The sequence below is a fragment of the Zootoca vivipara genome, chromosome 8 (assembly GCF_965207765.1).
Source record: "Zootoca vivipara chromosome 8, rZooViv2.hap1.1, whole genome shotgun sequence".
NCBI classification, from domain to species: domain Eukaryota; kingdom Metazoa; phylum Chordata; class Lepidosauria; order Squamata; family Lacertidae; genus Zootoca; species Zootoca vivipara.
In genome coordinates, this window is record NC_142591.1 from 3,159,346 (window position 1) to 3,184,270 (window position 24,925).

Sequence of the window (24,925 nt, forward strand, 5' to 3'; positions counted from 1 at the left end):
TCCGTCGGCGGGTTAAATGCCCTCTCCTTCCTGCTTTTCTCTGTCCCGCTTTCTCTCTCTCTCTTTATCCAGTAAAGGAAGCGGTAGGTTCCCCCCACCCCCAGCTCTTGCCTCTCCTTCCCTGTAGTGAAATCTTGTGCAATTCCCAAGTTCAGGGCAACAACTCTGGGGAACCTTCCCTAAAAAATGTCAACAACTTTGGGGTTCCCCCCTTAAAAAGGTTGACAACTCTGGGAAACGGGGGGGGCGGTGCTGGAGGGATCTTTGCACCACTGCGCTGGGAATGCTTAAGACGGCCCTGAGAGTAAGGTTAAATAAACCAAACTATGGTTAACACTAAAACTATTTATTGCTAGCATCCTTCAAACATGATATTTAGGTACTGATAGAGTTTTACAGCATACCATTAACTCCTATCTTACAGCTGCTCCATTATGAGCTAAACATGGAGGAGCTAAATTCGGCCAAGTAGAAAGCAAAGACAAAGTAAAGACAGCCATTTCCTGAGCTGACCTATTGAGTTGTGTAGTAAAGAGCACCCCCTTACCTTTTTTTTGTTAGTGGGGCAGATGTAGAAATTTTCAATGACTGTAGCAATTCCAGGCTGTAGATTCAACTTGGTATATAATGTTCCAAAATCCGAGGACCTGGTATGGTGGAAAACAGAACTTTAAATGCATGGTGGTGGTAATTAACCAGTATTTTTACATTTCAAAATAGAGCTGATAGACAGCTCACATATTATACATTTGAAAACTGTTATAAACAAAACTTTTAGGTAAAGTACCGTAACTGCCCAATTCTGAAGGCCCTACTCAACTAAAACATATTGTTATAGATGGGGGGCTAAGCCCTAGAAATTAATAAATGGTAAAGGACCCCTGACAGTTAAGTCTAGACGCGAACGACTCTGGGGTTGCGGTGTTCATCTCGCTTTACCGGCCGAGGGAGCAGACGTTTGTCCGCAGACAGTTTTTCCGGGCCATGTGACCAGCATGACTAAGCCACTTCTGGCGAACCAGAGCAGTGCACAAAAATGCCGTTTACCTTCCCGCTGGAGTGATACCTATTTATCTACTTGCACTTTGATGTGCTTTTGAACTACTAGGTTGGCAGGAGCTGGGACCAAGCTACGGGAGCTCACCCCGTCACGGGGATTTGAACCGCCGACCTTCCAAACGGCAAGCCCAAGGCTCAGTGGTTTACACCACAGCGCCACCCACATCCCTGTAGGCAGCGGCGGAGCTTCATGCTCCGCCACCGGGGGGCGGAGAGCAGGTGCACTGCCCCCAGTGACGTGGCGCGCATTGTGGAGGCAGGGCGCGGCGTGCGTTCTGGGGCGGGGCACACCATGCGCAGTGACGTGGCACGTGTTTTGGGGCGGGGCGCGCCATGCGCAGTGACATAGCAGCGTGTTTTGGGGAGGGGCACGGCGTGCGCAGGGGCGAGGTGTGCATTTTGGGGCAGGGCGGGCAGCGGCGATGGCACCCCTGGGATCGCTTCACTCGGGGGGGTGCCTCCCCCACCGCCCCTATCTTCCTACGCCCCTGCCTGTAGGGAAGGGAAGACTGCAGGCCAGTGAAAAAAATGCAGGCTAAGCTTCCTTCCCAAGCCAGGGCCTCACCTGGGATAGAGGCATTAACATGGCAAAAGGTGTTGATGGACCATCTAAGGGGAATCTTGGGCCTGGGCAGGCAGAAGTTGCTAAGGTTGATGAGGTATGAGAGAGATGACAGGAAAAGAGTCTTTAGCAAGTTGGGAAGAAGCAGAGAACAAAGACTGAGAGCTAGGGGTGCCAACCATGGGGTATGTGGGAGCCAGCCCCCCCCCCCAATATTTTTAAGAAGGGAGCCTGGGCTCACCAAAATTCCACAACGATGCCTGGCCCTGCTGCGTCCTTTTGAGGATCACCAGGGATGGGGCAGGACGAAAGGGTGGCTGGTGGTGAGTGGGGGGTGGCAGGTTGAGTCAGCCTGGGTTGGTGGGGGGGGGGTGTCACACATGTGAAATCATGCACATATACGCCCAGCCCCCGCCCACACATTGGGTGCAACTCAGTGCCTATGCCCTGAAGGCTGGCTGGGAGAGATGCCTGGGACTCCATGGCTGCACTGCTGTGGGGAACAAGCCCCTCTTGAAATGACCATGCTGTAAGATCTGGACTCCCTCCATGCAGACTGAAGCTGTAAATATGTGACTGAATCGTATTTCTTAAAAGTCCCAGCAGCATCTTCAATTCCCCAAAGGAGAACAAACCCTGGGCGAGTGCCTGGAACCCCCTGAAATCTTGCTACCACTGGGCGGGTGTGTGTGTGTGTGTGTGTGCCACCCAACTTTTGTAACAATATGAATGAAACAAGTTTGACATAAATTCACACCATTTTGCATCATCCAGATTTATGAAACAGAAGACATTGACCTTATATTGTAGGAAGAACCCGTCAGAAAATGAACACCTGCTTTTGCCTCCACGAGTAAAAAATACACAGGTATCCTTCCAATTTTAGCCTTAGCCTTAGCCTTAACATTTTCAAAATACAACAGCCTATAGAAACAATAATGGGTGTACAAATAATGGGTGAGTTCTGCCTTCAATGGGGCCCTTCAAGGGGAAGGACAGGAGACAACATGAGTTACATGATCGAAGAGCAAGACACCAGGTGAGGCGCACCCGAACATGCACAAACCATGCTAAGTTTCAATGCATTTTAATATCTGAAAGAAATCTCCATTCTCACTGACCCTCTTGGGTGCTAAGACTGAGGGGGGGTCTCATGCCACCCTCAGTATTGTAAGCTTTCTCTGTGGCAACTCCCCTTCCCACAGTGGTACATTGAGCTTTCACCAAATGTCAAAACATCTCTCTTTACCTTGGCTGTCAGTTAAAATATTTTATTTTGTGGGACATACCTATTTTGCTGAATCTATACTGTTCTGCTCTGACTGTGAAAGTTTTACTTTTTTATAATTATAGCTGGTTTATCTGCTTTTATGATTGTATATTACATTTGTGTAACCCATCCTGGGACCTTACAGTTAAGGGCAGGTAATAAATCTTATAAATAGGATCACAGGGGAAGATGGCAAAGTCACCATGGAAATAATAATCTTGTAAAAATAATTATGCATTAACATCAACATCTGAAAGATATCTATGTTTGTGAAGATTTGAAATTCTGCATAATCTGTTCATTTCACAGCCCTTGATATGCAACAGGAAACTAGATTGCTTTGTTTTTTTAAAATAAAAAAAATTCCTTCAGTAGCACCTTAAAGACCAACTAAGTTTTTATTTTGGTATGAGCTTTCGTGTGCATGCACTTTTTAACCATTCAATTGCTTCTAACTTGGCTCTCTTTAGTGGTTAAAGGGTTTGAAAAATAAATGAATTCAGTAACAGAATTTTAAACATTTTTTCAACAGCACAGAAACTAGAACCTGTGAAGGAAAATTGGACATGACAGCACGCCTAACATACATTTTACAACAGCTTCTCAAAACACCTTCAGATTCCTTATATATTCCCCAACACTAAGTCAAAATGACATTGATTGCTGTTCTCCTCAGTCACATGTAACCAAAAGAAACCAAGGGGTATCCTAATTGGTATAATTAGTCAGTTCACTTGTCCGCCTGCACTTATTGCGGGTTTTTTAGGCCTCAGAGCATGGAATCAGACCGTTAATAGTATAATGCCCATAATGCTCAGATCTGCCAGCACAGAGAAAAAGTCAGTCCAGTGCTGATGGCGAATAGGACTGAGCCAAAATGATTCTTGCCATTTCCATTTCATTTGCTCAGAATATCGAAGCATATCTTCTTGTGGAAATCATTTATTGCAAATCATCTTTAGTTGCTTTTTATTTAGGTTGCACGCCAGCATACTATTTGTTTGTGTTGCCTTTTTAATAGAAGTGGATGTTTAAGGCAATGTTCATACCCCTTATATCCTAGAAGTTTCCAAGTGCTCATATTCCTTCTTTGGTGCAGGAAGGCTTTGGTAGATATTTTTTTGGGGGGAATTGATTTGTGTGTGCACTGCCTCCAGACACTTTTAGCACACTGAGTTCTGCTAATTCAAGCACACATGCCATACCATATCATAATGGCACCACAGGTAGCTCAGTAAGTGCCTCTGTATTGTCCCTATTAGGGACACAGGTGGCGCTGTGGGTTAAACCACAGTTCTGGGCACCACAGTTCAAGAAGGATACTGACAAGCTGGAATGTGTCCAGAGGAGGGCAACCAAAATTGTCAAAGGCCTGGAAACGATGCCTTATGAGGAACGGCTTAGGGAGCTGGGTATGTTTAGCCTGGAGAAGAGAAGGTTAAGGGGTGATATGGTAGCTGTTAAGTCGTGAGTGTGATTTCAGCTCTTCGTGAAGTCAGCTCAGAATAGTGATTCAGCATACTAGCAAGGAACTGCTAGGAGTCAAGTACAACAGGAACAGTCTTCTTTATTGGAGTAGGAATCTTGACTGAACTGGAGGGAAAGGGTGAGCTCCTTTTATACTCTCAGGAGCAGGGGTTGGAGAAAGGATACATTTAGATTTTGGCGGGAACCTATCAGAGTGAGGATCCAAATTGTGCTAACAAGTTAACCAATAGCAACTGTCACCGCACCCATTTGAATCGCCCAGGAGCGGGAAAGGTAGTTACAGGACTAGCAGAGAAACTCATGTACACAAATTAAACCAATACATAACAGTAGCCATGTTCAAATATATAAAAGGGTGTAATACAGAGGAGGGAGAAAGGTTGTTTTGTGCTGCTCCAGAGAAGCGGACACGGAGCAATGGATTCAAACTACAAGAAAGAAGATTCCACCTAAACATTAGGAAGAACTTCCTGACAGTAAGAGCTGTTCAACAGTGGAATTTGCTGCCAAGGAGTGTGGTGGGGTCTCCTTCTTTGGAGGTCCTTAAGCAGAGGCTTGACCGCCATATGTCAGGAATGCTTTGATGGTGTTTCCTGCTTGGCAGGGGGTTGGACTGGATTGCCCTTGTGGTCTCTTCCAGCTCTATGATTCTAATTATGTCTTGCTACCCTAATTCAGTAGGAAATGGCAATAGCTTCATTTTCTATTTTTGTTTATTTATAAACAGCAATAATAACAATGTTTTATATAATTAGACAGCTTGTAGAGCAGTAGGGAAGGAGGTAATTCACAACCACATTGCTTAGTTGCAACATTTCATACTCCTTCAGCTACATGGGAATGACTGTCAGTCTATGTGACACTAAAGACAGGTTCCATCTGTTGTTCTATTTTTCCTCTCAACCTATCTTCCAGTTCATTTATCAGTTTCCTAGCAACCCATCTCAATTTTCTGCTCCTACATGTAATTCCTCTCTCAGTTCCCGCTGAGAGGCATCCATCTTTCAAAGCAGTTGAGCTTTAATTTCTTCCTGCACAGTTTGAATCACATCAAGTCTTCCTCCTTTGCCCTTCCTGTTGTGCAACCTTGAGCTTTCTTCTTGGATACTGAAAACAGCGAAGGCATTTGAAAAGCCTGCCTTCAAAACAACAGGCCACTTTTTGGGGTGGGGGGGGCAGGGGGAACGGACAAGCAACTAATGAATAGCTGAATGATTTGAAAGCAAAATTTTGATGTACCTGAAGCTACAGGCATAGAAATCTGCAACATTTCTGAATTTATTTTTGTATTTCTTTGAATACTTTTATCTCACTTAGTAACTAAAGGTAAAGGTAAAGGGACCCCTGACCATTAGGTCCAGTCGTGACTGACTCTGGGGTTGCGCGCTCATCTCGCATTATTGGCCGAGGGAGCCGGCGTACAGCTTCCAGGTCATGTGGCCAGCATGACAAAGCCGCTTCTGGCAAAGCAGAGCAGCACATGGAAACGCCGTTTACCTTCCAGCTGTAGCGGTTCCTATTTATCTACTTGCATTTTGACATGCTTTCGAACTGCTAGGTTGGCAGGAGCTGGGACCAAGCAACGGGAGCTCACCCCGTCACAGGGATTCGAACCGCCGACCTTTTGATCAGCAAGCCCTAGGCTGAGTGGTTTAACCACAGCGCCACCTGGGTCCCCCACTTAGTAACTAGAAAAGCTCAAAGTGGTCTTAAAATAATTTCAAAAGGAACAATGAAATAAAAGCAAAACCCAGAGCCAGCTAAAATTCTTAGAAATCAAAAGTCAACATCTAGAAGCATATACAGATGTAAATGTCTACCTAAGCAACCACATATTGAGAGCAGCTCTTTAAGGCATGAATTCTACACTAAGGGGGCAAGCACCAAGAGGCCAGGGTTCTCAGCTCACTTTCAGAAGACAGCAGGAATACTGTCTCCTGCACATGGGACCATCGTAAGACACATGGCAGTATACCCAAGAGCAGATCTGTAAGGTGCCCTGATCCAAGTCATTGTGGATGTTCAAAATCAAATACTTTGAACTTGGCCCAGAAAACTAACAGTCAGCGTTCTTTGAAAGCAGACATCATGTGTCTTCAAATATCAGTTCCAGTTAACAATTGTTATATTCTGAATCCAGCGCTGTTGCTGAACAATCTTCAAAAGACATCCCCATTGATTGAAAAACTGTTGAGCAGGCATCCTTCAAACTTTGGCCCTCCAGATGTTTTGGACTACAATTCCTATCTTCCCCGACCACTGGTCCTGTTAGCTAGGGATCATGGGAGTTGTAGGCCAAAACATCTGGAGGGCCGCAGTTTGGGGGTGCCTGCTGTTGAGTGTTCCCTGAGAGCAACATTGTTCAACATTCATCTCCCCTTTAATAAAAAATGATCTGATGGACAAGGTATCAGAGGCTTAGCGGGGGGGGGGGGGACATGGGGGACATGTCCCCGGGCACAATTTTGTGAGGGGGCACAGCAGCACCTTCATTGGAGCCTGGCTCCACACAAGAAGGAGGTGTGCCGTGGCTCTGGTGCTTGTGCCTGGCTGCAACAGCTCTGCCCTCGGGTCAGGCCTGACCTGGGGGGGGGGAGCAGGAGACGGTGCACCTTGCACCTGGCTGCAGCAACTCCACCACCGGGTCAGGACGGGGGTCGGGGCGGGAAACAGAGTGGTTAACTCTCAGTTCCTGAGCTTCAACATAATTCCCCCCCCCAGACAAATTAAGCACAATGCCACAGCTGTCTTGTGCCTGAAGATCTACATCCTCTATTAGGTAATAAAATAAATGCAAGAATGCTGCCCTCGGCTTTCCACAGCTAGAGAGAGTGGGAGGGGGGGATAAGACAATGTCGTCCTTTGACAGGCCCCAAAATAGTGATAATTCATAGGCTGCTTCTCTTATTACATTGCAGAGCTACTGGATGACTCCCACAGGTTATTCCTGCGTCTGAAAAGATGTAGCAAGTGCCTTGGATTGAAATTAATAATCCAAGTAACTGCAGGCTCTTCCTGGCCCTGTTTTACCCAATTCAGATTTGCATATATATGTTCAAATGTTTGGTTCTATAGACATGGTGCTACCAGTATATCAGCCAGATATGTGGGGTATAAGTAATCAATAATACATTAGTAGTAGTAGTAGTAGTAGTAGTAGTAGTAGTAGTAGTAAAAAGGGTGATCAGGAGGGAGAGTTAATGGAGCAACTTTGCTCCTCTCCCAACCCAGGTTGGAAGACTAGTGAGGAATCAAATTGTTCTTAACAACACAGTCTCGGTTCTATTCTAAAAATGGAAGAGAGGCACATCGCTCTGTTCTAGCAAAATCTAGGTGGGTAGGCAGCTGGAATTAAAGTATTTTATTTCAACAGGATCGATATACTATGCCTTCAGGAGACACATAGAGCCAAAGCAAATAATAGACCATTGTTAGGCTCTCAGGGCTAACATTTCTTATAGGATGGGCTTGAGGGCATCCTGAGCAAGTTTGCAGGTGACACCAAATTGGGAGGGGTGGCTAATACCCCAGAGGACAGGATCGCACTTCAAAATGACCTTAACAGATTAGACAACTGGGCCAAAGCAAACAAGATGAATTTTAACAGGGAGAAATGTAAAGTACTACACTTTGGGGGGGGGGGTGAAAGGCACAAATACAGGATGGGTGACACCTGGCTTGAGAGCAGTACATGTGAAAAGGATCTAGGAGTCTTGGTAGACCACAAACTTGACATGAGTCAACAGTGTGATGCAGCAGCTAAAAAGCCAATGCAATTCTGGGCTGCATCAATAGGAGTATAGCATCTAGATCAGTGGTTCCCAACAGGTGGTCCGGGGACCCCCAGGGGTCCGCGAGCTATGCCAGAGGGGTCCGCAAGATGCTATTAGAATAAAAAATATAATATATTAAATATATTTCGTATGATAACATATTTTTTGTTTTGGCCGCTTCCTGCATGAGCAGAGTCTAGCGCAGAGTCTGTTTTGCAAAGAGGCAGCGCGCACATTCTACTAACGCTCACCTCCCCAAGATGCTTTGTGCTCGTCGGCTTCATTTGTGCGCTACTGCGCAGGTACCCTGTCTTCTCCATTCCCCTCCCTCCTCCCTGGCGCGCGCTGCCTCTTTGCAAAACAGTAGTGTTTGTAAACAAAGCAAGCATTTTCTTCCATGTGTTTCATGAAAAACAAATATAGGAATCGGCTCGACATGCGGTCGGATTTCAGAGTGAAAGTTTCAAGTTTGGAACCTAATATTTCAGAAATAATGGACTCAAAGGACAGATTTAACTCATCTCATTAAGAACTGAAAATTAAAACTAACTGTATACTGATGGAGTACTCTGTTGTAACTGTAAAAAACATATAAAATATAAAAAGACTCTTAATTTGGTTCTCACTTTTTAATTTTAGGATTAGGAATTAATGGGGGTCCTTGTCACAATAGCGGCTCGATGAGGGGTCCTCGAGAAAATTTTGTTGGGAACCTCTGATCTAGATCAAGGGAAGTAATAGTACCACTGTATTCTGCTCTGGTCAGACCTCACCTGGAATACTGTGTCCAGTTCTGGGCACCACATTCCAGTTGTCTTGGCAGGACCTTGGTAAATATCTTATAGTCCTGATTTAATAAGCTGATAGGTCTGTACGACCTCTGTAGGATCCTTTTGTGGTTTTTCAATTACTACTATTTCAGTTAGCTTTCAGGTGTCTGGGGCTTTCTCCCCTTCTAAAATATTATTGAATACCTTTTTCATTTCTAAACCCAAAATATCAATTGTTTCTTTATAAAAGTCTATACAGTAGTGATGCCGTCGGGTCCTGGGGACGTCTTGCTCTTAAATGATTTAACTACATTCTCTATTTCTTCCAATGAAATTTCCTCGTTCAGTCTCAATCTATAACTTTCTTCAATTTTAACCTCCAAACTTCCCCTACTAATATTTTTATATTACCTAAAATAATTAAGGAAGATCAATACGGCTTTGTCACAGGTAGACACATAGGACATCCTATAAGAAATGTCTTAAACAAGCAGGGCCAAAGGTAATTATTGCTCTAGGATGGAAAGATAAAGCTAAATGGAATATGGAAAAATGGAACAACTATGTTTTTGAATACGTACAATCAGAAATATTTGCACAGATAGTGATAGAGGATAGATGGGGAAATAAATGCCAAAAAATCACAAATAAGTGGGCATTTTACAGGAATTAGATAGAAAAGGGAGAAGCCAACCCGAATATACAAGCACGAATGAACAGACTGTGTACATAGTTAAAGATATGAAGAAGGAAGGATCAGGGGGAGGGTGGAAAGGAAGGGGGAAGGACTGGGGGAAAGAAAAGGGGGAGAGGCAAATTGTAAAGAGATGTGGAATGAACTGTTGTTATATAAACCTTTACAGGAACTATATATAATAATGTCATAGGTACGTGGAATGGATTTTGATATGTAAGTTCTTGTCATGTAAATAAATAAAAGGGGGGAAAAGATTTTTTAAAAAAACAAACAACAGGATCAATGTTGAGAAGCTAAAACAACTAGAGAGGTGGGTGATACTGTATATACAGAAAAACATGTGGAACTTCTTTCAATCAACAGTGCAATAATTATAAGCAATTTGCATAGGAAGCACAGGTCCCATACCAAATTGGATAAGTATTACAGATCTTTAAGTGTTTTATCCACAGGGTTTCTCTTTGCTGCTTAATATCAGTAATATAAGAAAAATCAGGAGATAAAAATTTGTGATACAAAATTACTCTTCTGGCCAATGTAGTTGTTGCATTAGCACAGCACCCCGACTGAGTAAAAAGCCACTTGAGGTTCATGCAGGATAAATAGAAAGGAAGAGATCAAATGAGGCGAATGCGTTCAAAAGACCAGGTGAAGGTGAAAGAACCTGGGGGTCTACTTCAAATGCTCAACAATTTCAATCAAAAAGATTTCATTTTAGTATATATGGTGTATGCATATGCACTATGCCAACCCATATTAGATTTGACTGAGAAGGGAGACAGACATTTCCATAAAGTTTGCTGGTACTGCATAGTTAAAGTCAGATCCAGGGGATTGTGTGGAAGGAGTCCAACTCCCATGCTGGAGAAATCGTGAGTCTGGTTGCATTTCTCCACCCTTTCGTGCAACCCCAAAATCTGATCCATAGGGTCCCCACCCAGATTTTTTTTGGGGGGGGGCACATGGGATTTGCTGTGGGAGGAAGAGGAATGAGAAGTCCTGTTGCAAGAGTGGATACCTGCTTACAGTACAGTACATTAGATCCCACCCTCTATGTTGCTGAGGCTGGATTCCATTGTGCCTTTTTACTTGTTAGGAATTCTGAATTAGGGCCAGAGAATGCGAAGGAAAACAGCTGTGAGGCATTATAGGGGCTACTAAAGCTAATCTGATATCCTTTTTTTTTAGAAGGTAGATGGTTTTCCAAATAAAATGAAACTCAGCAGATTGAATCAGTTTAAAATTTCACAGAACATTTGGTTACATATGATGTAAGAAACTATTATTTCTGCTTTAAAAGAGACATGTCAAATATGTATTAAAGGGACTAGTTAAGGTTTTGCTTAAAAGCAGACAGTACAGTTGAAGAAAAGAAAGCAGTGGATGTAATCAGTGATGGGGCCCTCTTTATTAAATATTTGCATATTTTACAGAAGCCTGGGGGTGAGGAGAAATGTTTTGGTTAGAATCTAACTGTTAGATGACAGCAACTGAAAACTGTTGTTAATACAGATTATTAGGAAATTGCACAGGATGAATTGGTTGATCTCAAATTTGTGGAATAATACTAATTAAATTCAGTAATATAAGATGTACACAGAGAGAAAATATCACATTTTTTGTTACTGGCTAGGGGCTCAACAGAGAAAAAAAAATGCTAGGAATATTGGCTGATCACTCTGGCTCAGCAATGCCATACAGCAACAAGCAGGCCAAATGTAGCCTCTAGTTGTGTTCACACCTTTAGATCCTGTAAGAAATAGCAAGCAGGCAGGTGAAGTTACACAACTGGAAAGAGGGAGAAAGTTATGAGTCAGGGGTTAAGAGCTAGATATCAACAATGTATGTCCAATATTGAAAGCTGTACGTTTTGATGAGATCATGTAGAGAATGGCCCTGCATAATTTCTCTTGGAGAAGCTACTCGAAGATGCCACATAAGGAGGTGTTACAACTTTGTTCTATTAGCCACCCTGTCCCTGAAAGTCCAAGTTTGGGCTGGCTTGAGTAGAACTCCAGGGTGTTAAGTGTTAAACCCAGCCTCTTAGTTGATTGACGGCATTCCATTCCATGAGGGGCGGGACAGCCGCAGGTTTAAAGAGGATGGGTAGCCGTTAATTCAGGAGGAGAGAGGGTTTTGGGAGTGGGAGCGTGTGGGAGGTTGTGGAGTAGGTTACTAGAGCAGGTGTAGATGAGGAATTGGTTAGGTTTGTAATTATATAATTAACAAGAACAGTTCTATTGAAAGCACACGCTTGTACACATGAAACTTGAATGCAACCGTTAAGATTTTAAGACATTAAATGTTAAGTTAAAGTGCCATTTAAACTACCGTCGGTGTGATCTTTCCAGAAGAGGAATCTATTGCTCATCTGGTGGGGATACTCATTAAAAGGACAAAACCCCTATCTAAGGCAGAAAGGATAGTTTGTTGTCCCTTGAGTGCACCGAGAGGAGGAGGAAGAGGGAGACTGGTTCAAGGGTGACACAGAGTTTCCTCAGGAGGAAGGAAAGCTTCCTGGTGGGGAAAGCTCAAGTGAGGAGAACCCCTTACTGGTGTGTACACTAAGAATAGTCTCCTATTCACCCCAGAGCTTAAGAAGATACCAGGCCACGTTTGGGCTGGAAAAGTACTCTCATTTTATTTGTAAAACCCACAAGGGATGGGGGGATTACAATAAGGCTATAGGGAAGAGTGGAGAGGTTTAGTGTTACCTCAGGAATCCCTATTAGTGCTTTTTATAATTTGAGAGGTTTGGAAACAAAAGGCGTAAGGTGGGGGACCTCTTACGTCACACCAAGGTTGCCAAGAAATGAAACTGTGTTTTATATTTATGATAAGCCAGAAATGAGTGGAAAGTTATTGCTAACTGAGGTCTTATTCTTCAGCTATGGTGTCATAACTGCCTCCTTTATTCCCTCAGATACATATTTTATCTTCACAATTATTTATGGACAGAGCAATCCTACAGCAGTGGTGGTGCTGCTGGAATTATGTGGAAGATGAACTGCCACTCCCTGCCACTCCACACCAGCTAGGAAGGAAGGAAGGAAGGAAGGAAGGAAGGAAGGAAGGAAGGAAGGAAGGAAGGAAGGAAGGCAGGGGTGGATTTTCCAGGTGTCCCCCTCAACAGTTAGCCCTCTAGGAAAATTCTCCTCTTATAGACTCTAATGGGAGAGAAAACAACTGCACCAGCTCCAAGGCAAGCATACATTTTTCAGCCCGAGAGTGTCAGGGGAAGAGGGGGGTCCAGTTCTGGTGGGTCCAAAGTGCTCCCCCAACGTGCCCCTGGAATGACCTGCATGGTGATGGCCTCTGAGCACAAGCCTCCCTTCTGGGAGTTCACATTCGCTTCCTTGTTTGTTTATTTAAAAGCATTTCTACACCATGGTGCAAAATTGCTTTACAGTGTAATCTACAGTAGGGCAATAATAAAATACAGCAAATTATTTGGAGGCAATAAACAAACAACAGAATTAGCACGATATTCACTTAAAATATCTATTAAAAAAGCAAAGAATTTGTGTTTTAAAATATAGCCGCTTCCCAATACTATCCAACATCAAACCAATTAAAACGCCTAAGGGAATGAGATGTCTTCTTCATCTGACACCTAAAAGACAATAAAACAGAAACCTCCTTGGGTGGGAGTCCCACAGCAGGGGTGCCACAAATGAGCAAGCTACCCACTTGGCTATTAAACAAGAACCCTATTTCAAATGTCTAATACTGAGGAGACAGTGCTTGCTTTATGGCACTTGCTTTGTAAAAAAATATATAATAAAAAGGTGAATAGAAAATGAAAATCTGTGAGCAGTTCTGACATCGAGCATACTATACTGTGGCAAATTGTTGCTGTAGACATTGAATGAAGCAGAATAATTATGACTGAATTCTTACAAAGTTCATAGGACGGTCAGGCCACATATGTCAGCGTCCAACAACAGAAATGTTTGATGAGAAACTGGCAACCAGGAAGCTGTTCCACAAGTATGAAAATTGATTTGTAAAAGCCTCAAGTTACCAGCCTGAAGCAGAGAAATAGGAAAGGCAAGCAACCAGCCAGCATGTATCGTATTTCCCATGGCACTTCCAATATACTAAAATCTTCATGGGAAATGATCCTATCCAACATATCACAATCCTTTTCCACGCAATTAATACCACTTTATTCTCTGTGTTTATCTGTCTATTCAAAAAACAGGAAACGTGGTATTTCTATGGCAATGAGGCAAGAGAGAGAGGGGTACACATTCCATACATACAATTTGGACCTGTGGAGGTGGCATTTGTTGTAAATGGGGCCATGCAGAACGTGAGCACAGGAACTCTGGTCCCCATATCTCATCTATACAGCTGTTGAAGGATGTATACTGCACATCTTAAATAAAGTTTCCTTCCATGTTACATCCTTTTTTGTACATCTTAATGCATTTAAAACAAACAAACAAACAAAAACAAACCACATTTGTGTCAAAGAAAGGTGCATGAAAGCCTTGCTCTAATGTACTCACAGATATTCTCATATATAGATGGCTGGCAAAATGCACCAGTAACTACACACCGCAATGCTGATACATAGAGCTGTGGTGGGAAAGGTTCGTAATTCTGTACCAATTGGTACTGCAGCCGATAGTGGTTTTCCCCAGCACTTATGTCCCCCACTCCCTCGAACTTACACTTTACAGTTCCTTGAAGGAAATCGAAGCCTGTGGGGTAATGGTGACAATGCTATTTATTATTTATCAGGTGTTTTGAAAACTGCCTTTCAGTATTATCTCTCCCAGGACAACTAATGAATCAGATAAAACAGATAAAAACAATAAAAACACATATGAACAATAAAAACAGCAGACTAGAAAAAGCAAAAATAAAAAATGTAGCGGAAGAATAAAACCAATTCACTTGGGCTTTTAAGAACTCTTATTGCATAGTGCTAAAAAGACATAATGATAGATGCCAGGTGAGACTCCCTGGGTAAGCTGTGAAATTGCTGATCTTGTTACAAAAATATGTAAGTTGTCCCTAAGATGTCTATACTAGATGACTGCAAAGTAGTGGATTTACCACCAATTTTAAAAGAAAGATCTAGGACCACAAGCATAACTTCTGATCCTTGTAAATTGGAGGAAAGCATGGTTAAATATAAAGTTATCAAGCATACAGAACTGCCTTCTCCAGCCTTTCTAGATGCTTGGACTACAACTCCTATCAGCCCTAGTTCAGCCCACATGGCCAATGGTGTTGGATAACCAGTCTCATAAAACCAACATGCTTAAGTCTAATTAATGCACGATGTGGCTAATACCATAGAGCAGGGGTGTCCAACAGGTCGATCACAATCTACTGGTAGATCCCTGTGAGGCTTTGGTAGATCACGGTCGGTAGCTGGGTCCCTTTCCTTAGCACTGGTAAAATAGGATCTGGCCCCGCTCCCTCGTCCCGCCCTCCATTGTTGCACAATCTGCAGAATGGAAGACACAGTTTACTCACTTAGGCTGTTCGTTTCCCCAGCAAACTGTTGGTGAGTGGCTGTTCCCCTTTCTCCCTTGATATTAGGCTCAAATTCTCAAAAATTGAGGCTTTCCTCCTTCCTAAAAAAAGTTCAACAACTTTGACCTGAACCCCCAAAATAGAGGGTAGATCACTGCCAGTTTTTAAATCTGAGTGTAGAATGCAGTCTCTTGGGAGTTGGCCACCCCTGCCATAGAGTAAGCTGTCCTGCCAGGCTTAGCCTAGGTCACTTCCTCTCACCTTGGGAGGAAATAGGTAATCAAGCCTATTGTTCACCTCCAGTCTACCTGAGAAACTCAACGTTTGAAGATGGTTGAGCTGGTTGTTCCAGCTCAGCTATATGGCTCTCATCAGCCATTCTTGAGTTCCTATATCAATAATTTAGGAACTTTCACCACTTTGTAACTAAGTGAAGTTTTACTGCCTGTGCAACCTTTTCTGAAGCACAGAAAACTTTGGAAAGTTTGTAAGTAAAATATTTCCTATGCTGGGGGAAGAGGGAAACTTTGGGGGGGGGGACATTTTGGAACTCACTTTAAAGGGCACATATTTTAAAGGCCGTGTTTCTATGCTTTACTTTGCTGCATATTTTGTGATTTTAAATCTCTGCTAGGGTTCTCTCACCAAAGGGTACTTGCCCCAAACTTGGATCTTGGCATCTAGGGATTCTCCTTTCTATATATTTTTCTCCTGAACCAACTAATGGTCAGTGTAGTGGTAGTCTAGAAATATCTTGAGGGCGCCAGATTGGAGAATGGCAGATATAAAAGAACAAGCCTTGCTAAAGGAGACTCACAGCAGCTTCTGACTAACCTTTCAGTGTTCTTTGAAAATATCAAACAGAATGTGGGTAGGGGTGATTCAGCAGGCAGAGTACTTGGACCTTTAAAAAGCTTTTGATAAAATCCTCGTTGAAGGCTCCTAAAGTGCACTTTATCATACGATAAAAGCGAAGGTCCACTTATGGATCAGTAGCTGGTTTAATTAGAACTGGATGCAAAGAGTGGAAATAAATGGATCGTTTTCACAATGGAATAAAGAAGCAGAATCTCCCCAGGGTTTTACAGGTGCTTTTAAAGTGGTTCATAAGTGAACTCTTTACCACTACACCACACTGGCTACATTCAAGCAATGCAGTTGAGATAGTAGAATCATAGAATTGTAGCGTTGGGTGGTACCAAGGTCATCCAGCCCAACCCCTGGAAAACAGACATTCATTTGAGGCGACCGTAATCTAGGTTGAAGGTGCTATTTGGCAACCAGCATTGGCGGTCATTAATCTGAAGATAACCCAAGTGTGGATCACTGTGGCTGAGCTACCTCTGCCTCAGTTGGTCTCTGGGCCTTCAGTGACATTTATCCGGGCCCCCAGACAGCAAACATGATCCTTTAGGTCAGAGTAGAACCTTGTCCATTCCAATAGCCAAGGCCAAGGCCAAGGAAGGAGGTGGTTAAAACAACAGGGAATGGTCGCTGAGGTGACCACTCGTTTACCCATTAAGCTATAGTTTATCATTGTGGCAATATTTCGTTGCACATTGGTGGGCACCTTACTAGGAAAATATCATTTTAGGTTACTGTTGCTTTCAAAAAACCACATACACATGCATGAAGTTAGCGCCATCCTTAGCAATTTAACCAGGCCTTGGTCCTTACATAGACAATGCTTTGTTTTTAACCTGTGGCATTCTTAATTTGTTTGTCACCACAGCACTTAGTTGCAGCTGGCTAAATCTACAGAAGCTTAACAGAACACTGGCATTTTGTTTCCTCTCAGCTTCCAACACCAGTTTATCACCATGGCACCTCCCTGAATAGGCCTGATATCAATTCTGCCATCCACCGAGAGCCTGAGAACACTTTCTTTTTAAATCGTGTTGGCACTTTAGAAACTACCATGGAAATTCTTGTATAAACCAAGCACCCTTGAATTTTGGAGGATGCAATGAAACGCAAACCTTTAAAGTCCTCCCTACTTTTCGAAAATAAAAAGCAAAAATTATTGTAGGGCCAGGAGAGTCTCCCAACCACCAAACATAATAAAAAGAAAACTTTGTGTGTTAAAAGTTTTCTTGTTTAATTTTTCCTAGTTGGGGTAAATAAGCTTTATTGCACTAGCCAAAGGTCACGACAAAACCATACAAACCCTGTCAGGAAAAGAAATATCTCTATAACTGTATATAAAAAGCAGAGCCACTGGCTGAATAACCAAAACCATAAAATGAAGATGCACACATAGATTGGGGTCTCCACACAGCAAGCATCTGGATTTTCCTATTTAGAGCTCTGAATCTCCCTTACAGTTTACCGCAATTTTGTCCAGGTTCTTCTTCCTGATCTTTCTTGCCACTCGTGCAAAGAGGGCCATATTATAAGTTACTGGAGCATTAGCCTCCCTGAGCAGCCAGAGAACCCTCCCCACCAGGGGGAGGCAGCTTTCCTGGACAAACAAGGGATTTGAAAATGCCTCCTAGGTCCCGTGTGGGCAATGTAATAAATAATGCTGGACATCCTCCACCTGTGGTTGCCCACAAATACAAAGTCTATCCGCTTACGGGACCCTGTTATATGCCCTTACAGTCAGCAGAAGGCATTACAGTGGTACCTCTACTTACGAATAACTCTACTTACGAATGTTTCTACTTACGAACAGAGCTCCGTCCGCCATCTTGGATGCGGTTTAGATAGGATTTTTTTCTACTTATGAATTTTTTCTCCCAATGCATTCCTATGGGATTCGACTTACAAATTTGTTCGACTTACAAATGTGCGTTCGGAACGCATTAAATTCGTAAGTAGAGGTACCACTGTATGTGTTAAAAGTTGCTTCTTCTTTTCTTCCTTAGGCAAATCAACCACTGAGAGCAAAACAATGTCTAGACAGGCAAGGGAGGGAGCAGGTTCTCCAGATGTGCTGCTGCTTTCTCAAAGCTGCCCACAACCAGCCTCCCTCCACATTACGGAGTGCGGGCAGCCCTGTCTGAGGGCTGTTGCCATGGCTGACGTGAGGAGGCAAGAAGAGACTAAGTGGTCTTGCCTGGCTTCTCTCTCCAGCAGCAGCAGCATCCACTGCCTGAGAATTGCTCTTGTGGATGAGGTGTGGAAAGGAGCAAGGAAGGCAGAGACAGACAGACAGACAGACAGACAGACACACACACACACACACACACACACGAGAACTAGAGGGCAAGGGTGCTGCCTCATGCAGTCTGCAACTTCCTGCCATAAAACTGAATGGAGCCATTTCATTCCTATAGAAAGTAAAACCACAGGAGTGCCACAAGGGAGGGAGCAGAACCTGCCCACTGCCCCTGAAGCTGCCACCTTCATAGTCAGGTTTAATTTACACATAGGCTGAATCTACACATAAATAAAAAAGCTGTGAAAATGCTTTTTAAAAAAATAAAAATAAATATATATATGGAATTTTCCATAAGCTTACCAGCTCCATCTAGTGTCACATTTGCATAATGCACTTAAAATGCACATAAAATATTATCTTTCAGCTCTAAAGCTAAGTCCCAAAAATATAGTTTTGGCAGTGGACAGTGCTTTTATTCTGGGAGGATGCAGGGGTACACGTACCCCTAAACATTTTGTGTTGCCCCAACCGATGGATGGATGGACATACCAGCTGTCTCCACAGTAGCAGCACAGACTGGAGCTCTGTCATTCTCCCCGCCGGGGCCCGGAGAGGGGAGTCTGGGGCAGCCGCAGTGGGGACAATGGCAATCCCCCCCTCCTCCTACTCTTCCTCCCAGGCTAGAGTAAGCCAGCGAGCACTGCCCCTCCTCGCTCAAGCCACCACCGCCAGGGGCCTTCCCGTCCTCTCAGCACCACCGCCACCTCGAGTCCCTCGTCCAGGGGTTGGGGTAGGAAGGGGGGAGGGAGAGCAGCCAAAATGAGAGTACCCCTAAACATTTTTTTTAGAAAACAAATCACTGGCAGTGGCCATTCATTCCCCTGCCCTCCAATAAGGTGAATGGCATCCATTCATTTAAGATGGTGGGGAGAATGAAAGCCCTGATTTCAGGGACACCGCGGCCAGCTCCAGTCACATATCAGCGCCTGCTCCATCCCAGCAACAAGGAACACAGGGTGAAAGTTGTATTTAAGCCCTTGCTGGCAAACAAAATGAGCTTCTCCCATGGCGGCTGCAGAGCACAGCAATTATGAAGCAGCAAGGAGCAGCTGATGGCAGCTGGGAGGACGACTCATCAAAGAAGGAGAGCCAGTCTTCAGCTTCAAGAACAAAACCCTCTTGCAGGCAGGATGGGGGGGAGTAGAGGGGAGCAACTGGAAGGAGGAAAAATAAGGAAGGGAAAGAGGCAGGAGGCACCACTAGGCAAGCCAGGTCTGCCAGCCCTCACCAGCCATGGTGGAGGCGACTAGGGCAGCTCTTTACCTTTCCTTCCAGGAGACTTTCCCTGGGCTGGAGTGGCAAAACCACATCCTCCCCTGCAATATTTTTCCTGTCCCAGTTCCCCCCCCATCTTTCTCTTGTGTAAGCCCCTGCTAAGGCACAACTCTGGGGTGCCACAGAAAAGGTCATTGCCATCTGCAGTGGTACCTTGGGTTAAGTACCCAATCCGTTCCGGGGTGCCGTTCACACCCCGAAAAGTACTTAACCCGAGTGGTGCTTTAGCGCATGTGTGAAGCGCCGATAGAGCACTTCTGCACGCGCACAAAGCGCGCAGAACACTTCTGCGCATGAGCGTGCGGCGGAACCCGGAAGTAAACACCAAGTACGCAACCCAAAAGTACGCAACCCGCAACGTACTCAACCCGAGGTATGACTGTACAAAAAGACAAAAGGATTCAGTTTGTCTTATGCCTGTACAACTCCCTGTAATGTGACCCTCGGAGCCCTAATAATGGACACCCTGAAGCAATAGCAAATCAGCCTGCCTTTTCTGACATTAAGGTCTGGATTCAACTACCTTGTACCTTTAGTGAAAGCCAGCACAAGGACTCCCATAATGGGGCTTTTCTCTCTCCTTGCCTCATGCCACCCCCACGCCTCCCCAAATCTGCTCTGGAGGGTCATGAGTGAAGACAAACACTGGAGCCTAATTTGAATAGTAGAATGTCTGGCATCTGGTGGGCATGGCTTTGGTGTTCTGCGCCAGAATTGGTGCCTCCTTTTGAGTGCTCAGTTAAGTTCAGTTAAAGAGACAAACTGTCATTTTTCATTCTTGTCTCATTCCTGCCTTATGATGCTGTTTTAGTTTCCCTCAGATAGTATGTTAGTGTGTTACAATTTTCTTTATTATTAAAGCTTTGCTTAACATATACATGAGCCGCTTACTTTGCTGAAAGAAATAAACTCTCCTGAAGGATGGTGGAATATTAAACTGGGTGTGAGGGGATATTTTAATAACCCCCCCCCCCTCCACAACAATGAGAACCCCCAGAACAGCACACGTGGGGAAGGGGAGATCATCCCATTAGAAGAAATGACAGAATTATCTCCTTAGCACTAGACTAAAATCCAGCCAAATTCACTGGGTCCCAAGGACTCCACTCCAATTGTGACCTAAGTGCATTATTTTCTTAATATGAGTTTATGGTTCCCACTGAACTCTAAGGGCAAGCAGACTAGCTGTCAGAAGAAGCACAGATCAAGTGGTTAAGTCCCCCCACCAACAATTCCTTTACTTTCTACCATGTAGGTTGATGGTGTTCATTTACTTGTATGCCCCCCAAACATGTGGCAGTGCTTGTACAAAATGCCCTTGACACTGGACATGGCCTCTGTGGAGAAGGACCCTGCAATGGTAGACCTGGGACTCTGTCCACAGCACACAGAAACTCTTTGCACCCCTTCATGGGCTCCCACAACACACTCCACCAACCTCTACCACAACCTCTCATCCTGCCTGGCATTTTTTATAATACCTATACAATTTAATCACAGGGGTTTTAAAAACAAACAGCTACAATCTCAGTGTTTCCATGTTGATAAAATTACAGATTTAAGAGAGATACTGCAAATGCCTTCAGAAGCATAAAAGGTAAAGGTAAAGGGACCCCTGACCATTAGATCCAGTCGTGACCGACTCTGGGGTTGCGTGCTCATCTCGCATTATTGGCCGAGGGAGCCGGCGTACAGCTTCCAGGTCATGTGGCCAGCATGACAAAGCCGCGGCTGGCGAACCAGAGCAGCGCATGGAAACGCCGTTTACCTTCCCGCTGTAGCGGTTCCTATTTATCTACTTGCACTTTGACGTGCTTTCGAACTGCTAGGTTGGCAGGAGCTGGGACCGAGCAACGGGAGCTCACCCCGTCACAGGGATTCGAACCGCCGACCTTCTGATCGGCAAGCCCTAGGCTCAGTAGTTTAACCACAGCGCCACCTGGAGAAGCATATTTTGCCACAAATCTTGTTACTTCTGCATTGCTCATGCACAATAACCAGTAACCAATAAAAGACTGGATGGGAGCCAACCAAGTGATGCTCAGCCCAGTTTTGGTAGGAGGCTCATCTGCACTAGGAGGAGGTTTGATTTAACCTGTTCTGGGTTAAGCCTAAAGCAGAGACAGTGAGTGTTACATAAGCAATTAGCACATGTTCAAAAAAAAGTATTTTTATATACTTCTCCAGTGTTTCTGGACTAAGACCATTATTTGATTTACTTCATTAATTTGTATTTTGCCTTTTAGGAAAACTTTCTTACAATAAAATCAGCTGACAAATCATATTCAAAATTATGCAGCAACATATACACAAAACAAATGTGCAGCAACATAAAAACATTATAAATATAACCAAGAACACGCTGTTAGAAAAAAAGAGTTAGAGTTAGAAAAAATAAAATAAATGGGCACTGAGATGGTGTACTTCCCCCAGCGCACAGACAGACAGACAGACACACACACACACACAGGCGCCATGAAGACATGTTCTGCTGCTGAGTATGAATCACACTAAAGTAAATGGAATCTTAAGTAACTTGTAGCCATCACTTGAAGCTTTCCCCCCATTAAAATCAGTGGATGATTTAAATATAGACTAACAAAAGTGCATGAATATAGTAAGAAATTCATCACATCCATTAAGAACAGCTAGAAGAATTAGGTGGGGTGTGCGTGTTCATATATGTATTTGATCAAGGTTATTAAGGTTGCAGTGTTTAACACTGTTAAAAAGGATTGAGTTCAGTATGGTTTACTTTTGAGTAAACATGTGAACTGGGCTGAAAAAATGTTTATAAAGCAAATTAACGCACCCAAGACTTCACATACCACATCCTGAGCTAATTTACTTGCCCATTTATTTACACAACTAAAATAAATAAGATAAATTAAGATAAAATCAGGCTAGAAGAGATCTGAGCAAAATTAAGGCTCTGGAAGTTTACAAATAGGTTCCACTCCTGAAAAAGAAATACTCTCCTGTAATCTCATGTTGTTATTAAAATTGTAACATTAGAAGAGTATCTATTGCCCCAAACCTTTAAATGTCTTTCCAAGTTTTTCAAGCTGCTCTTTAAAGAGAACAAAAGAAATAAACAGCAAAATGTGAATCTATCTGAACACATACTGAGCGCATGAGACAAGAACATACCTCCACAAAGAGCTCTCCAATACTTTGCCCATATCACTGTGGTAATACTTGGTAAGGATCAGAATCACCTAAAGGAAAACAAATGAATAAGAGAACTAAGGTATTTATGTCAGACAACAGAAATAATAATCAGCAGCATGCAATTAAATAAATCGAGTTCTTAAGAGTTATTTTATGTTTACCTCATCTAAGACCGTCCCACTGAAATCAGGATTGGGTGGTAAAAGTCATAGCTGCCAAGCCTCCCGTTTTTCGCGGGAAACCCCCATATTTTGTTACCGTTTCCCGCTGTTATCCCGAATTGATTATATCCCGTAAATATCCCGTAAAGCTCCTGCTGGTGGCCATGTCCCGGCTCCTGGCTGTCTACGCATTTCTGGTGCCCAGACATGCAGACACGGGCAGCCCGGCACCAGAAGCGACTTCTGGCGCCGCGCCGCCCATGTCTGGGCACCGGAAATCGCGCAGCACCGACACCGGAAGTCACTTCTACGCATGTCTGGACATGCGTAGAAGCGACTTGCGCCACCGCCTAGAAGCGACTTCCGGTGCCGCGCCGCCGCTGATCCCGGATTTTTCAATCCGGGAGTTGGAGGGTATGGTAAAAGTGGCTTTTTAATAATAATGAATAAAACCACATGCAAACACAAGAAGTATGCACATACTACAATTTAACTAATTTCCAAGCTTATATTTACATAGCTAACATAAATAAGAATTAATGGAAGGTACTCCCATGTCAGTATATATATATATATGTGTGTGTGTGTGTGTGTGTGTGTGTGTGTGTGTCAGATTTCAGCCTAAAAGCCACACACTAGTCCACAAATTTATTGTTTTGAATATGATAAATTATTATGCTGCTAAATTGGGCTTCTGTGAGAGTCTACAATAAATAAATAAATTATATTATTGAAATAAGATCAGAAATGCATAATGCTCAAACAAAGAAAAGATTCAAACTACAAGAAAGAAGATTCCACCGGTTGTGACGTGGGGTTTGGGATGTCAGCTCTCTTGACATAATATGCTGTAGTAGACAGTTCTTTAGTAACACTTCTTTATTAAAGCAAACAAGACTAAGCTCTGAGGAGAGGAAATCTACATTTATAGGGACGGGGGACGAGCTAGAAAGGGATACATTTTGGAGGGAACAATATCAGGCAATCACAGTGCTGCCTTTTGGAGGAAACCAATAAGACAGAGGATCCAAATACAGCAGCTTAAATGAACCAATAGTAGCTGTACCTTCTGGAACCAAAAGGCAGTTACTTTACCCTAATGCAAATACAGACAATAGTAATACAGATATAAAAATCCTTTGACTCAATACACAACACCACCTAAATATTAGGAAGAACTTCCTGACAGTAAGAGCTGTTTGACAGTGGAATTTGCTCCTAAGGAGTGTGGTGGAGTCTGCTTCTTTGGAGGTCTTTAACCAGAGGTTTGACAGGCATATGTCAAGAATGCTTTGATGGCGTTTCCTGCTTGGCAGGGGGTTGGACTAGATGATTCTATGATTCTATGATTAATTTATTGGTTACTTCATACTATTCAATAATACTACAAAACTATAATTTTAGAACTTTACAATCAATTTGGGCAGGTCACTAGCACCATCAAATGTGGGCCATATATTAGGTACTAACATCCACAGGATAATCAGTATTATGGGAAAAACCAATTGTTTTTAAAGTACTGGTAGCTGTATTATTTATGTCACGGTCCGGTCGGCGGGCGGTTGAAGTCCTGACTGAGGACGTCAGGACCAGAGGCAAGATGGTGATGTAGAAGCAGGGACGGGTGCAGGGCTGATGGTCCAGCAGCAGGCAGTCGCAGGGTCAAGGAGCAAGGCAGAGGCGAAGGTCTGGGAGTCGAGAAGCAAGGCGTCAGCAAGGCAAAGGTCCAAGGGTCAAGGATCAAGGCGTCGGCAAGGCAAAGGTCCAAGGAGCAAGAGGCCAGAGGCAACCAGGCAGGGGTAGCGTTGCTGTGGCAAAGAGCTGAGGGGAAATGCTGAACTTTTATCCCTCCCAGCTCCTGCCACCAGGTGCAGTGAGGTATCAAGTGGCCTCACCTGAGTGGCCACTCCTTGCTTCTCCAGCACACGCTGAGGCAGGCCCCAGTCCTGCAAAGCACTACAGGCCCCAGAGCCTGACTCCTGCCCATACTCCTGACAATTTACTGATGATGAAAGCCTTTGAGTGGAAGATTTTTCATTTAAG

General features: G+C 43.7%; 1 protein-coding gene across 1 annotated transcript in view; it reads right to left on the reverse strand.

Moving 5' to 3' along the window:
* Positions 1-24,925, reverse strand: part of SORCS2 (sortilin related VPS10 domain containing receptor 2) — a 138,977-nt gene that overhangs the window by 96,557 nt on the left and 17,495 nt on the right. The window contains exons 2-3 of the mRNA XM_035103573.3: positions 22,701-22,768; positions 548-647 (exon numbers count right to left, since the gene is read on the reverse strand). Coding sequence (XP_034959464.3) covers positions 548-647; positions 22,701-22,768 — 168 coding nt within the window. The remainder of the gene's footprint in view (positions 1-547; positions 648-22,700; positions 22,769-24,925) is intronic.